At 50.9% G+C, this 15,682-nt stretch overlaps 1 protein-coding gene across 8 annotated transcripts in view; it reads left to right on the top strand.

Moving 5' to 3' along the window:
- Window positions 1-4,273: 4,273 nt before the first annotated feature.
- The window catches only part of LOC144114392 (protein lev-9-like), a 130,750-nt gene continuing 119,341 nt past the window's right edge, over window positions 4,274-15,682 (top strand). For 3 of the 8 annotated variants that reach the window (XM_077648106.1, XM_077648107.1, XM_077648108.1), the window contains exon 1: window positions 4,274-4,465. In XM_077648106.1, the coding sequence (XP_077504232.1) occupies window positions 4,324-4,465 (142 nt within the window). In that variant the 5' untranslated portion in view covers window positions 4,274-4,323. The remainder of the gene's footprint in view (window positions 4,466-15,682) is intronic. The other 5 variants (XM_077648110.1, XM_077648112.1, XM_077648109.1 and 2 more) reach the window with 4 other exon arrangements.

Here is a 15,682-nt window from a genome sequence, read left to right on the forward strand (position 1 = left end):
CTGAAAGACTAATCCTTTCGACGCGGGGGTGGTGAGCCATGTTTCACCCCGCGTAGCCATTCGAAGTAGCTGTTTTTTTTTATTAATATTCCTTTTGTTTGTTGTGCGTGGAAAAATTTGGGAAGGAAATGCTACTTTGTTTTAGGTTAAAAATTTGGATTTCATCAAGTGTTACTGTTTTCTTAAAACTTAAATAAAGGTGATTGTGCCATTGAGTTAGAAAGGACGTGTGTCAATTTGAGATGCTACCAAGTGATAAAGGCACTCACAGGAGTTCAGCGAAGACATTTCCCGAGTTGATGATGAGCTGTTTGCTTATGTAGAACCGTTCCGAGAGAGTAAATTTCTTTGTGTTTGAATTTTGAGCACACGTTTCGCTTAGTATCTTTAGGAGATATCGGAAGACAAGTTTTGATGGGGGAGGCCATAGTTAGGTACCAAACGTTTGTCTCATTCGCGACAGTGTAGCTAACGCATTGCAGAGGCAATGAAAGTACGTGTATTTGTGCCCATTTGAGTACCTGTGTTTAGTGGCGCTTGGTTAGCTAGCCAATTTTGGTATTCAAAGATTACGTGAATGAAGTGAGGCTGCAGAATTCTGTGGAGAACAGCTGTAGCAGCTTTCTGTACAAGTGATGGTGACGAGGCGCATGACTGACTCATTGAGTTTAGGAGAAGTCCCTCGCCAGTACGGGAAGGAATAAGGATTGCGATGCGCAGTCGCGTCTTTACGAGTTCAACTCGAACAGTTGATTATTGGAGTCGAGCGTCAAGCTTATTTGGAAAGAGCCAGTGGATTAATTTGAGCGTGGGCCAAATTTTAAGCAATCTATCGGTATTCCGGTGGTATAAGGGGATCAGAGCTTTGAGTGATAAGGAATAGAGTTTCTAATCAAGAATTTGTAGGCTTTGACACACCACCGCGTATTGTACAACTTGGCAGTCTGTCTTTGGCGACATCAGATGAGACGCGGACGCTCTCTTGACCCTAAATTCGGGCAAAATTGAGGTGCTAGTTGATTGTTTATTCCAGTTTTGCTTCCAAATTTGCCACCCCTATTCAAGTCGTGTACGGCGAATCGGGCCTTGGCAGCGAATTTGGCAGACATGGAAGCTGTTCTTAGTAGCCGAGATTATTGCTGTCAGCTGCAAAAGTTTGTGCTTACGTTTATATTAACAATGCAGTAGTAGTGCATAACAGCCTGGCGGCTCTCGGGTGAATTTTGGGCACTGCCTGGGGAGTGGCGTTATGTTGAGTGGTTGGTTTCGACTAATGCCTCCGTTGTCCGAGGTTTAGGACTGCTCTGTGCTTGCAGACAAGATGAAGAAGGGCCTCCCACGCTACAACTCAAGTCATCTCTCCTCGACCAGTGATTGTGACCACTGGCCGATCGAGATTGTCGTGGCCGAGGAGGAGCTGTTACGTTTGGAGACGCCAACATGCCAAGAATATTCAAGCCACTGAGAATCATCAATCGACAGAAGCTTCAAAGAGCCGACGACGGGGTTGCGGCGCCACGAATGCAGGTGATGGCGTCTACAAGGGACCTTGATCCCCCCCCCCCCCCCCCGCCTGCTGTTTACGGGGTGAAACGGCCGTCCGCTGCCTGAGAACGGCTTTGGTGAGCCTGTCGTTTGTTCTAAACGCCGGACCCACCCGTGACATCTTTATCTCGGAGGGGACGGCTGGGGAGTCGGCGAGCGGCGGGGATGCAAATGAGCCGTGGCAAATGCGGCCGTGTTTGGCTAAGCCAACGACGCCGGAATCCTCGTGCTTCGAAAACGACCTCGTCTTAGACTGTGCTTTTCCTTATACGTGGAACCTTCTGCAAACTGCAGTGGCAACCTTTAGTTCCCACGCTCCACGTGGAACCTTCTGCAAACTGCAGTGGCAACCTTTAGTCCCCACGCTACCGCTGTGAAGTGCAGGTGACTGACCTTCGACGCTGCCATGGGACCCCCTTCGGGCTATTCATCACTGCTGCCTGGAGAGCGCGGACCATAACTTGCCAGAAGTGGCAAGAGTGTGTTGTTGGGGCCGTCCTGGAAGGCGGAGCCTAAAGACTGGACACGTGATCGACGTCACAGTGATTGGACGCATTTTTAATGAACTAAATTTCCCAACTAAGGACCTGGGGACAGGGGACCCTATTTAAGCAGCGATCTGGCGTGTGATCGCCAGCTCCCGATTCACTCTTTCGAACTATGTAAAAATGTAAATAAACCCTTTCAGTCTCTTTTCCACCTCGAAGACCCTCTCATCTCTTCGTCACCCAACAACAGCAGTCTCCCGATCCGGAACCCGGGGACACCGACCTCGGCGAGAGACGGCGCAGGGCGAACCAGGGGCCCACATCTAACAACTGGTGGCAGCGGTGGGATCGAAGCGCAATCCCCCAACACCGGTTCCCTGCTATGAACTTGGAGCCCCTCTCCTAACCACTGGTGGCAGCGGTGGGATCGAAGCGAAATCCCCCAACACCGGCGGCCTGCTACGGGAGAGAAGCCCCGCACCTAACAGTGTACAGACGAGGGGCCTTAAAGCTCCAAGCGCTCGGCGTCCACTCAACCACCAGGATCCCCTTTTCCCCAGACACATGCAAACGCCAAGCATTGCTGGAAGCAGGTGGGCGGAGCGCTCATGTGCCAGGAACCCGTGGTGTCTCAACTCACCAACATCTGCGTGTTAGAGATGCCCCTGCGGGGATAACTAAGCTGATGCTCAAAACTCTAGGAAGGGAACAAAAATTCACCCATTTAACGTTTATTTCCTTAATGATTGCATTTTTTCTTGGGGGGGGGGCACTACCTAAAAGGTGAGTTCACCATCAGGATAAATATTTTGTTCATGATGAAAGGTGTAATGTCACTTTCTCTTGGAAAGCTGATGGCTAGATGATGGCTGCAATTTCGTGGAAAAGGTCGTTGCAATGCCTTGCTGCTTGGAGGAAAAGTAACGAAAAAATGTAGTCGTACGGGATATGTTGGCGTTAAACTTTCAACGGATGACCGATCCTATGAGACGTGCGTGGTGGAGGTGCACGGTTATGTTGATCCTGTCTGAGTAGGCAATAATAAAAATTGGGAAGTTTGCTTTGGTTTGTGGAGTTTAGCGTGCTAAAACGACTCATGCTTTGAGAAACGCCGCTGTAGTGAAGGGCGCTGGAAAATGCGACCACCTGGGGTTCTTTAACGTATACTTGCATCGCACAGTACACGGGGCTCTAGAATTTCGCCTCCATCGAAATGCGACCGCCGCGGCCGGGATCGAACCCGCGTCTTTCGGGTCATGCAGCATCCGAGCTCCATAACCACTGAACCACCGCGGCGACTAAGAACTGGGAAGTAGATACAGGCCTGACTGCAGCAAAATGGCAGGTAGCGGTCGCATGTTCTAGCCATGAGATGAAATACATAGAAGAGTGGAGTTCACTTGGCAGACTCTCAGGTCACGAATTGCATCTCATTCATATTCCTCGAAAGCATACTGCAGAATAGTTATTTCTTGTCAGTCTTCACTTATAGGGCAGAAGCTTAGTGGCTAACCAAAAAGCTTTAACATTAATTTGTGGAGAACAAACCGGCCAATGTAAAGGAAAATGACTGGGGTAACGCCACGAGACAGTACATACTGAATAGGTCAGAGCGGATTTTATTTATTTATTTATTAAAATGTTTAAAGTTGAGACATTACATGAAGCAGTGGGTGTTTCATGAGTAACGAAGATAATAAAAATTACATTGAAAGGTTTTAGATGAGCTTTGCCAAAGAAGGTGGCAACTTAGGTGGGCAGTCGGTTGCAGGAAAAATGGGTGTTGAAAAGTCGTGGTATGGGCTTGTGGGGATTACACTGTATAGCGGTGGCTGGAACTGGCGATGTGGGAGGCTCTTTTTATGTATGGGCTATCAGAAGGCAACGAATGGAAAAAAATGCGAAAAAGGTTAAGACGTGCTATCGTACGGCTTGAAGCTGCAGGTAAGTTTACTTGAGCTTTTAGCGCTGAGATGCTTGAATTGTAGGAATAATTAGAATGAATCATGTTGTGCGGGTCTGAACGGACTCAAGGGCGTTGGTAAGATTTCAAGCCATCTTGAGCGTCTCAAGGCCCTCAGCGTGCTGTCATAGAAAGTTCCGCGTCTTAACAGCGGCTATCGGGTAGAGTCCTAGCCCCAAGCTGCAAGACGCAAAAGCGGAACCAACCGTCTGAAGTGAGAGCCGACGCGGCGTTAACGTCCCCGCGGACAATCGCTATCTCGACTCCGAGGTGAGGAGTCAAGTTTTGCTGCTCCATATCGCAGACCATCGCAAGACCCGGGCAACTATGTCTCGAACACTGCTCGCATTCGCGAGCTACTCTTGCGGCGCTCTTCACGGCGCGTGGCCACGCAAAAGCATGATGCTTCCATTGTGTCTCGCCATGGCAGTCGTGTTATGCGCGAGATCAGCGCTTTGCCAAAAAAACAGTAAGTGGAACGTCGTTTATCCTTGTTTCCTGCACGTTATGCTTGCAGCGTGCACTTGTTTTCACCGCGGTAGTTGCTGTTTGCACGGCTGCGCAAGCAGGCCGGCTTTTTGAATTCGAACTGATAACTAAGTAAAAGCGAAGTGTGAAAATTGGGCTGTGGCCTGTGCATACGCTCCGCAGGTACTTAGAACATACGTAAAGCGCATCAAACCCCGGCACTGCTGCTTTTAGCTTTATTTGATTCAGAGCTGGTTCAAGGCACCAGTCCTGAAAAAGTGTCGCTCCATGGTGCCAGCGCAGTGCAGGACCAGTTCTGTGGTGCAGGTGCAGCGCGTCAGCAGCGCCGCACCTTATGTGCGACAATTTTCAATCGAGCGCGTGCAGGCAGCTCTTGTCGTCTACTCGCCGTGGAGGTGGTGCAGTTCTCGCGTGTGTTTTTTGTGTGTGGTCGCTTTCGTGCATAACGAGACTTGCGTCGTCCATGGAGTTCGCCATGGTCGACGACGGGGACATCACATAGTTCCTTGTTATGGAGTAGTTCTACTATTACGACAATGAATACCAGGAACCGACTCCGTGCTGTCCTTTGCCGCAACTCACTTGTTTGGACCGATTGCAGCCGAATTCCGAAGTACTGTAAAAGCGTCTTTCGAACTTTCGGAGCGCATCAAGGCCCTGCATATATATTTTCCGACGCCTATAGTGGGGCGCCCACAAATTACCGTCGAGAGCCTGCCTCGCTCATTTACATCTTAATAAGTACTTTAAAAGCTACCTCGCAGCTTTGCGTGAGAACCGGCACATTCCCGTAGCCGCAGCAGAATTAATGTCCAGGTAGCGGCGAACCAGCAGCATATGCCTGCATGCTAGCGCAGCAGGCAGAGTTACCGGCGCCGGCAAAACACGCCCGCGATTCGCCCTGCCCGTATTTTTCCAACAGCCCACACACCATTGTTGCGCCGTCTGAAAAAAAAAAGTTTTGTGTGAACTCGCACGCACACGGACGGCTTAGCTAGCTGTTACAAGTAGCAGGTACAACAAAAACACAGGAAGATACCTGCTGTCGCGTATATTTCAGCGTCATTTTCTCGCAAAATGACATAGGACCCGTCGACGACAGCGAAGGCCTTCCTCAATTCACCTTCAATACTTACGAGCATGTTAGCGTCGTCTGCTCAAAGCTGTCTGCATGTGCACAACTTTCCTGCACCTCCTTCACGGACGGTGCCAAGGTTCCTTGCACCACATCGACACCACGGATGCACCCAAATCAATCGCGGACAGTGGCACAGGGGCGCTGTGAATCGAGGGCTTTGGTGCAGCGCACCGTGAACCGGTTCCGGCGGTGCAGAGAACCACGGCTGAATCGAACAAAGCTTTTGCCTCGAGCTTCTAGTTAAGTGATAAAAATAAGGTGTGAATTACACAAGGTAGATGTAGAGTGGTAGCGCTGCTTGGGTTGAAGCCCATACGTTTAAAACATCACGGCTTATGGTGCGGAGCCAGCTCCGTCTTCGAAGGGTGAGGCGAACTACAGTAAACAATAACGTCATGACTAAAAACCAAAAGAAATTTCGTGACGTCATAACCACACGTTCTCTGTCGGTAAAAATAAATCTTCGAACGCCTCGAGGTTCCTTGCGACACACGAGACAAGGGCGAGGAAAGAAGACGCGACGAGTGCCGACTACAAACGTGATTTTTCGGTATTCCATTCACGTTGCGTCTTTTTCCTTCGCCCTCACCTCCTGTGTGACGCTGAATATCAAGGTGTTAACGTAGCAACAGGGCCAGCTATTTGCCTAAATACCCGAGAGGTGCATTTTTAGGTGTATTTATTGCTTGTAGCTAGTGCACAAATATCGCACAGTACACGGGCCTCTAGAATTTCGCCTGCATCGAAATGCGACCGCCGCGGCCGGGATCGAACCCGCATCTTTCGGGTCAGTAGCCGAGCGCCATTACCACTGAGCCACCGCGGCGGCGGCCGCAAAAAAATTGATGACAGCATGTTCCAGATATATTCCTGTGCAAGTGAGTTGATATTTGAGCATGGAAGCTCATTTAGCACATCTTCCATTGAAATTGCGATATTGGCAGATGTGTGCTTAGTGTGCCAGGGGACCAGCGTGACGAGAGAGCGAGGCACGAGTTTAGCGCCACCTGGGAGCGGGGCTGTTCTCGAGTAACAAATAAAAAATCATGACATCATATTGAGGTTTCTGTGGCGTAGATAGTAAATATTTATTTTTTCTAGAGGACAAAAGATAAGGCCAACGACGACGAAGACAGAACGGTGCTCTGCCAAGTCGGCCGATAATTGACACCGATACTTTGCAGCCGATTTAATTTGAATGGAATTTTGACTGGCATGTTAAGTCCACTCATAAGTGATGGTGTTCAATTGGCTTAATTTTTCGTCGACTTGTCCAAGCACCGTTTTGTCTGCATCGTCGTTGGCCTCGTATTTTGTCGTGCGTCATACGAACGCATGCTGTGACTTGTTCTGGAGGCACCTTCTTAAATAAATAGGAACTTAAAGTGAATGTTACAGCCCTATAAAAGTGAATCACATTGCTTGTGCTTGAGTGATTTCAATAAAGAAATGAGTGATCCCGAGAAAAGTTGTCATCGAAAGCTGTGCTTTATTAACTCACAGTTACACACATAGATGCGTGGCGACGTAAAAATAAATGAAATCTTGAAATTTAGGAGGTTACCACTCATTCCATTCATCTGCCATGCAGTCTTGCCTCTGCAAGCGAAATGGGGTCATACTATAAAATGACAAGCAATGCATGCACGCCAAAAGAATCTCGAAAAGGATAACTGAAACGCAAGCGCGAGAACGCAAAAGTATCAGCTCCTGGATAGGAAATTCAAACCGGGTTCCTTGCCGCTTGAAAAGAACTGCTGTTGCGTCTTAGAAATGAAAATCCACTACGCTGCATGCTGTTCGGTTTCCTTCGACTAAGTAGTCGCCATCCTTTGCGTGGTTCAATTGTTTTGCTCTCGTTTCATTTGACGATGACAGAAGTCCATGTCCTCGTAAGCGATAGCCCGAAAAGTTAAAGGGTACTGGATACTTGTTTTTGCCCAAGATCGAAAGCATAAATGTCATACAAATCATACTGTGGCCCATCACGTCCCTATGCATATTCATGTTTTAATCTACCCCTGATTGCAGCCTCGGTGGCGGTGAGTACCGAATTATGACGGACAGACCACTAAATAAGCGTATAATTCCGTCTGTAGCAGACCCTTTTAAAACGACCCTATGATAGGCCACAAATTTAGAGCGACTTTAGTGTATGATACATCAATGTGAAACTGCCGTTCACTTACCAGTCCGCTAGTAACAACTACTTGAGCACATTCAGGTAACCTCACGATTTGAGGTTGAGGTGAGGTTGAGTGAGGTCAGCAGTGGCCTCAGGAAAAGTGAGGTGAGGGCGTCAAAGGAGACCTCAACCTCAACTGATGAGGTTGAGGTTGAGTGAGGTCGGCAAATTCTTTTTGAAGTTGAGGTGAGGTCCAGATTTTTTATGTCAAATGCCCACCTCTGCCCCGTGCACCCCGGCGTAAGGTGATAAATACGTGTGCAGTTACATGTTTTTTTTCTTTGCGCAGTTATAAGCGTGCTGTGCTAATGTTCAGGTGAATGAACGCAACAACTTGAATGCTATTATACATTGAGTGACAGGGCCGATCGACTCCCAGACTTCGCGCTTTACTACTGTGGCCCGTTGCCTTTTAGCCAGTTTCCTAATGCGGCATTTATGTGCGAGAAACCTATCGAGGCTAATTTAAATTTCCTTTTATGCCACTACGTGGATTCAACAGGGACGCAGCTGGTCAATACATGCTGCTTCTGCAGTGCGCAGGCATGATATGAAGCCGCCGGTAGCTACGGCAGCTGCGGTAGGCACGGGCAGGCGGAACCTGTTTTGCCTACCATACGAAAGTCGCTGCTCCCATACAAAAAATGTCCTATGGCCGGCTATAGACATTTGGCCCAAATAGCTATAAACCTTTCCTATTTATGTCTATAGCTGTCTATACAGGCTGATATATTTTTCTATAGAGAGCTTACGACAATTGTATGGTTCCAAAGCTATAGCTTTAGTGCCATAGATTTTTCAATAGCTGGCAATAATCACCTCTATGGGTGCTTATAGACGTTCATAAAAGGCCATAGACGGACATAGCTTTTTCCATAGACGCCCATAGCATTTTTTCGTATGGGCTGACATCAGCGCCACCGCATCTTTGTGACGTCGCGGTATGAAGGAGGTCTATAAGGAACCGGGTTCCGGAGAACTTGTCGGTTACCATAAACAGGCGGCTCGGACGATTGGTAGGACCACACGCCTCCGTTAGCGATCCCGGCGGGCGTTGTCCCGGCCACGAACAGGGCGGTGCACACTTCGTGGCCCGGTGTCGAAAACGCCGGTGGTACCAGCAAATTTAGAGCGACTTTAGTATTTGATACATCAATGTAAAACTGCCGTTCACTTACCAGTCCGCTAGTAACAACTACTTGAGCACATTCAGGTAACACCGATATGTTTATGCGACGAAGAACCCAAAACGCGGAGCAGCGGGAAGGGACGGAAGACTTATACGGAATTCGACGCGCGTCTTGAAAGCAATAAAACCTCAACTTTAAGTGGCAAAGCGACGCAGCGAGACATCGGCCGTACAGGTGTGCATCCAAAAAACAGGCCGCCATTTGCCGGGACTTGCCGGGATTTGCCAAGCGCTGACGCAGCATCGTCGGAGGCGCAGTTCTCAGCGTGCACTCACCGCGTTTGCCTTGCAGTCACTACGAGCTTTACCACGACGAACACAACAACATGCATTTGACACAGATAACCACGTAGTACGCAGACAGTTGCAAAAGAGCAAAACGGCGACAAAGCGGCGCAAAGCTAAACCACCGCTGCCTGCCCGCACATAACAAGGTTTCCACATTGACGTAGTTTAATACGCTGTACCACCCTCTCTTTGGTGGCGCCGGGAACCCGGATAGCGCTCGCCACCCGGCGAAGACTAAGGACGGCACCTGGCCGTGGCTAGCCACGGCTGGCAGTTCTGCTCCGGTGTCGGTTCGCAGCATCGGTCTTGTTCCTTCGCTCCTGAGACGTAAAGCCTACAACTGGTGACCTAGGACGAGCAAAGACCCATCCCGCAGCATTCACGGAACAGGACTCACGTCCGCAGGACGTCTCGTGACTGCAGGTTCGCCTCCCACCTTTCTGGCCCCAGAACCCGCAAGTTTGGTTCCATCAGATCGAGGCGCAATTTTGCCTTTCCCGCATCAGCTTGGAGACGACGCGCTATTACCATGTCACCTCGAGCCTTCCTCCTGACGTTGCCAGTGAGCTCTCCGACGTTCTCTCTGCCCTCATGAGTGTTACACCATATCCTCACCTGAAAACCAATGTGCTGGAGAGATTTATGCCGTCGGAACGCACCCGCCTCCAGCAGTTCTATACTGAGTAAGACCTTGGCGACCGGCGCCCTTCCCAGCTTCTGCGCCGGATGCGACATCTTCTCGGGGACCGCGATATCCCCAACCACTCGGCGTTGCTTCGAGAGCTTTTCCTTCAACGCCTTCCCCATCCGCCTCGTCCTTGCGGCGGCCGGTGACGTCACCCTCGACCGCCTGGCTGAGCTCGCCGATAACGTTCATGCGGCGGCCACACCGTCCGTCACTGCTGTTTTTCCGCCTACAGACCCGGCGATTTCGCGCCTTGAGGCACGTCTCGATGAGCTTGGCGCTTCAATCGCCGCACTCCGCAGCCCGCCCAAAGAGACCCGGCCTCCTCGCCCCGATCATCGCGCTCTTTCGCGCCCACGTTAAGCTCGGAGTCCCAGCCCTCCGTCTCTCTGCTGGTACCACCGGCGTTTTCGACACCGGGCTACGAAGTGTGCACCGCCCTGTTCGTGGCCGGGACAACGCCCGCCGAGATCACTAACGGAGGCGTGTGGTCCTACCAATCGTCCGAGCCGCCTGTTTATGGTAACTGACATGTTCTCCGGAACCCGGTTCCTTATAGACGTCCTTCATCCCGCGACGTCACAATGATGCGGTGGCGCTGATGTCAGCAGCGACTTTCGTATGGTAGGCAAAACAGGTTCCGCCTGCCCGTGCCTACCGCAGCTGCCGTAGCTACCGGCGGCTTCATATCATGCCTGCGCACTGCAGAAGCAGCATGTATTGACCAGCTGCGTCCCTGTTGAATCCACGTAGTGGCATAAAAGGAAATTTAAATTAGCCTCGATAGGTTTCTCGCACATAAATGCCGCATTAGGAAACTGGCTAACAGGCAACGGGGCACAGTAGTAAAGCGCGAAGTCTGGGAGTCGATCGGCTCTGTCACTCAATGTATAATAGCATTCAAGTTGTTGCGTTCATTCACCTGAACATTAGCACAGCCCGCTTATAACTGCGCAAAGAAAAAAAACATGTAACTGCACACGTATTTATCACCTTACGCCGGGGTGCACGGGGCAGAGGTGGGCATTTGACATAAAAAATCTGGACCTCACCTCAACTTCAAAAAGAATTTGCCGACCTCACTCAACCTCAACCTCATCAGTTGAGGTTGAGGTCTCCTTTGACGCCCTCACCTCACTTTTCCTGAGGCCACTGCTGACCTCACTCAACCTCACCTCAACCTCAAATCATGAGGTTGAGGTCGGCTGCTCGACCTGAAAAAACAAACAAAAAACAAACAAAAAGCGATTAGGAAGTTTTTCAGTTAAAAACAATTCTGAGAACCCTGTGAGACAGGAAAGCCAAAAGGTTGATGGAAGGTGTGTACAGACTGTTGCAAATGGGTCGCAAGCCCCAAGGGTAGCGTTGGCCTGGCGGCCTGGGGCACAGCTGGAAACATCCGAAGGTCCTGGCAAAGGATGAGTCGACTGCCAACAGAACAACTTGTTTATTCTATCATCGCAAAAGAGCAGCCGGTCAGGGCGACCACGTTACTCGACGGAAGAAATCAAAGCCTCTCTTTGGCGTCCGGGGCAGCTGCCTTTATACCCTCGGAATCGAGGGCAAGAAGGAACGGCTCGGGATGAGGCGCACGAGACGGCGCCTCAGGAGGTCTGACCGGCGCCGGCCCGGCGCCGGTCAGACCTCCTCACCTCCCAGTTGGGGAGCTCCTCTCCCCGGCTGCCGCGCTTTGACAAGCGTGGGCACCAACATGCACACACACACGCACACACGAAGACACGTGGCATTGAAACCTGCCTGGACGCGCTTTGCGGGAGGCGTTGCGGCAGCGCTGAACGGGCCAAAATGACCGCCACTTTGAACGAAGCCCCGGCGTCCGTTGCATCCGCGCCGGCTATACCGCGCGTCGTAGGCGAAACGTAACAGACCGCCCCGCCGGGAGAAGGAGATCCCGATGGTCAGGGGACTGCATCCGCTGTCCGGAGGGATGTCGCTCGATGATGCTCGTAATCGAAATCGGTCGTCCCTCGGCGTTGCTTGAGCGCAGCGCACAGAGAAGGCCTCGTTCTCAGGTTCAGGTTCACACAGGACACTGCAAAGTGACTTGGGGAGAGTTGCTATTTTTGTTCTCGTTCCCAGCAAGCGTTAGAACTACGCCGAAACGCAACCGCTCAGTCAGCAAGCACGGGACAACCCTCACGAAGCTGTGCCAGGCTCTTTCCCCTTTTATACTACTGCCTAGTTCCTTGCAGTAGTCAAGCAGCACTCAGAACGCGTCCAAAAATGGGAAAATTGCACTAGAAAGCACGTCATCACTTTGAAACACTAAACAAAAGCAATATGTTTAAAATCCTGCCTCAGGAAGAAAACATCAGTAACAAACAACTTTGAGGCGGATTCCTACGTTAGGGGCCTCGACTTAAGCCATCGGCGTTACCGTTGAGACTCCCCTTTTTGTAACGCACCTCAAAGGAATATTGTTGCAAAGCGAGGCTCCAGCGCAGGAGGCGGCCATTTTTGGGAGAGATGGTCTGCAGCCATTGAAGAGGGCAGTGATCCGTCGCAATGATAAACCTCGAGCCGGCTAGGTAGCATGATCATTTCTGAACGGCCCACACGAGACACGCGCACTCTTTCTCGGTGGTGCTGTACGCCTGCTCACGACAGTTCAGCTTACGACTAGCATACAGGACGGGGTGTTCCACTTCTCCATTTTCCCGTTGGCACAGTACAACGCCCATGCCTCGCTCACTAGCATCGCACTGAACAACGAACCCTTTTGTGTAGTCTGGCGATCGTAGCACAGGCTGGCTTGTTAGGGCGCTCTTTAGGGCGCTAAAAGCTCTTTCCTTTGTCTCGCCCCAGACGACTGTTTGGGGCTCTGTTTTTCTTAGAGCATCCGTCAGGGGAGCCGCGATATCGGAGTACCTGGGGATGTACCTCTGATAGTAGCCGGCGACACCTAAGAACGACCGAATATCGGTCTTCGTGCGCGGTTGCGGGAAGTCTCGCACAGCGGCCACCTTTATTTCAGAGGGGCGGCACTTCAGGCCTTCCTTATGAATAACCTTTCAGAGGCTTGCTCCGGTTCTTAAGCTCTCCCTAAATTCATCTGTGTAGTCGCGTAAAATGACTCCACTACACACAGGTAACATGGATTTACTTAACATGCTTATCTTTAATTAATTGATATTATTTATCAACGCATCTCGCAACTAACAACAAAACTATACATATAATTGCGAGCTGTCATGCTGTCATATAATCGCGAGCTCATGCTGTTGTGCGCTAAGTAATAATAATAACTGGTTTTTGGGGAAAGGAAAGGGCGCAGTATCTGTCTCATATATATCGTTGGACACCTGAACCGCGCTGTAAGGGAAGGGATAAAGGAGGGAGTGAAAAAAGAAAGGAAGAAAGAGGCGCCGTAGGGGGGGGGGACTCAAACACCCACTGAAAACATGGAAGAATTGGACTCCCAAACCCCCACCTCACCCCCACCCAAGAAAAAACGCACAACAGAACAACCACCCGTCACCCAGACCGACATTCAATCCCTAGAGGCCCGCATGGACGCTCGACTCGCCGAAATGAACACGCGTCTAGAGGCAAAATTCAACCACCTCATCGACCACCTGTCCCAACTCTTCGAGCAACAAATTGAAGTGGAATTTACGCGCATGGTGCACACCCTTGAGATGAGCCTTGCACGGTACGACACCCGCCTCCAAACAATAGAGCAGGCTTTTCCTTCGCTGTACCTACCCAATTCCCCCACCAATCCCGCCCACCTACCCACAGGACCCCCTACCCAACACACCTACCCTCACCCCACCCAAGCTACAGTATGGCGGGCCGACCACCTAATTCCTTATGAATTCTGCAATGGAACTGCTGCCGCTTCCGGGACAAGCGCGCACCCCTCCAACTCCTCCTCCCCACACTTTCTACGGCCCACGTCCTCCTCCTTCAGGACACACTTCCCAGCTACACATCCGCTCACTCGGACGCAACAAATACACCCAGGGCTTCCACACTCATACATCGCTCCATTGCACACCAAACGCATCAGATCACCTCCGAGATGCCATGCGTGATCACAGAAATCATTCCAGATGCACACTCCACACCATCTATTTTTATTGCAAATATATACCACACACCGTCTCATCCGATGGCTTCATTGGAAACGCTACTGCGCGATCTATCGTATTGCAGGCAAGCATCCATTGATTATCGGAGGGGACTTAACAGTCAGCATACTGACTGGGGCTACCGCACCACCATGGGATGAGGAAGGCGACTCTGGTCCTTGGTACAACAGCTCCGCCTCACAATTCACAACTTTAACACTCCCACGAGGATTGGCAACAGTGTCAGCGCGGACACCAGCCCGGACTTGACACTGAGCCGCAACCTTGCGGGTATTACGTGGAACACAACACATCACACATTAGGGAGCGATCATTACATCCTCTCCGTTACAGTACCGTACAAACAAAGAACGACCCTTCACCTAACACACAAACTCACCAACTGAGATGCGGTCAGCGCCGCACGGGCGGCCCTTCCTGATGCTCCAATTACAGACATCGACCAGTGGGTGGCATCACTCATGAACGATGTCTCCGCACACACTCGAACACTTGACACCACACCAGATACGCCCACCCTCGGCACTCGCCTGGCCCACCTATGGGAGGCCCACCATAGCATTCTAGAGCGCTGGAAAGGGCAAAAGCTCAATCGGTCCCTTAAGCGGCTAGCCACACTGCAAACACAAATTACTGAGTAACAGTAGCTTGGTTTGGGCTAGTTGGTAACAGTTCTTAGAAAACAGCGCAAGAAGGACACGGACGACACAGAAGTGGACAGGACAGGCGCTATGTCCTGTCCACTTCTGTGTCGTCCCTGTCCTTTTTGCGCTATGTTTTCTAAAAAATTACTGAGCACTCTGAGGAGCTCTGCCGATCCTGCTAGGGACAGATTTGCGACATTATGGCTAGCAATCTGTCCTCCAAACGCAGTTGGCAACTCCTCCGTCACTTAATTGACCCCACGCAATCAAAAACAGCCGCACAACACCAGGGCACACGCCTTATACACAGGACCAACCTTTCTCCCGACGCACTCATCGACATACTTAGGAACACACATACAACTCCCGGTACCTCAAACCCCCTGCCCCCCTATGCCGTATCCCGAATGCCAATCTCGACGCGGAGATTACGGAAGCAGAAGTCAGAGCGGCTTTACTGACTCCGCTCTAACTCCACTCCAGGATTTGACCGTATCTCCAATAGCATGCTCCGCAATTTGGACGGTCAGTCGATTGCCCAGCTCACGGGGTACGTCAACACATGTTGGCAGGAGGGCACCCTTCCGCAATCCTGGCGTCACACCAAAATCTTATTCATACCCAAGCCCCACAAACCCCTTACACCTGCAAATCTTCGTCCCATTTCACTAACATCATGCCTGGGCAAGCTTTTGGAGCATGTCGCACTCGCCCGACTCGCCTAACACTTGACGGAGCAAGACCTCTACCCGCACACCATGGTGGGCTTCCGTCCCCACCTGTCTGCACAGGACGCCATGCTCCAGCTCACACAGGATATTTTTGACACCTCATACCGGGCCACACAAAAGCTGTCCTCGCCTTTGATCTCTCCAAGGCCTTTGATCGCCTAGACCATAAAGCGATCAAGGCGGCGCTCTCCCCCTTGAACATAGGTGAACGTATGTACACCT

Source organism: Amblyomma americanum, chromosome 1 (genome assembly GCF_052857255.1).
Source record: "Amblyomma americanum isolate KBUSLIRL-KWMA chromosome 1, ASM5285725v1, whole genome shotgun sequence".
In the NCBI taxonomy this organism is placed as follows: Eukaryota; Metazoa; Arthropoda; class Arachnida; order Ixodida; family Ixodidae; genus Amblyomma; species Amblyomma americanum.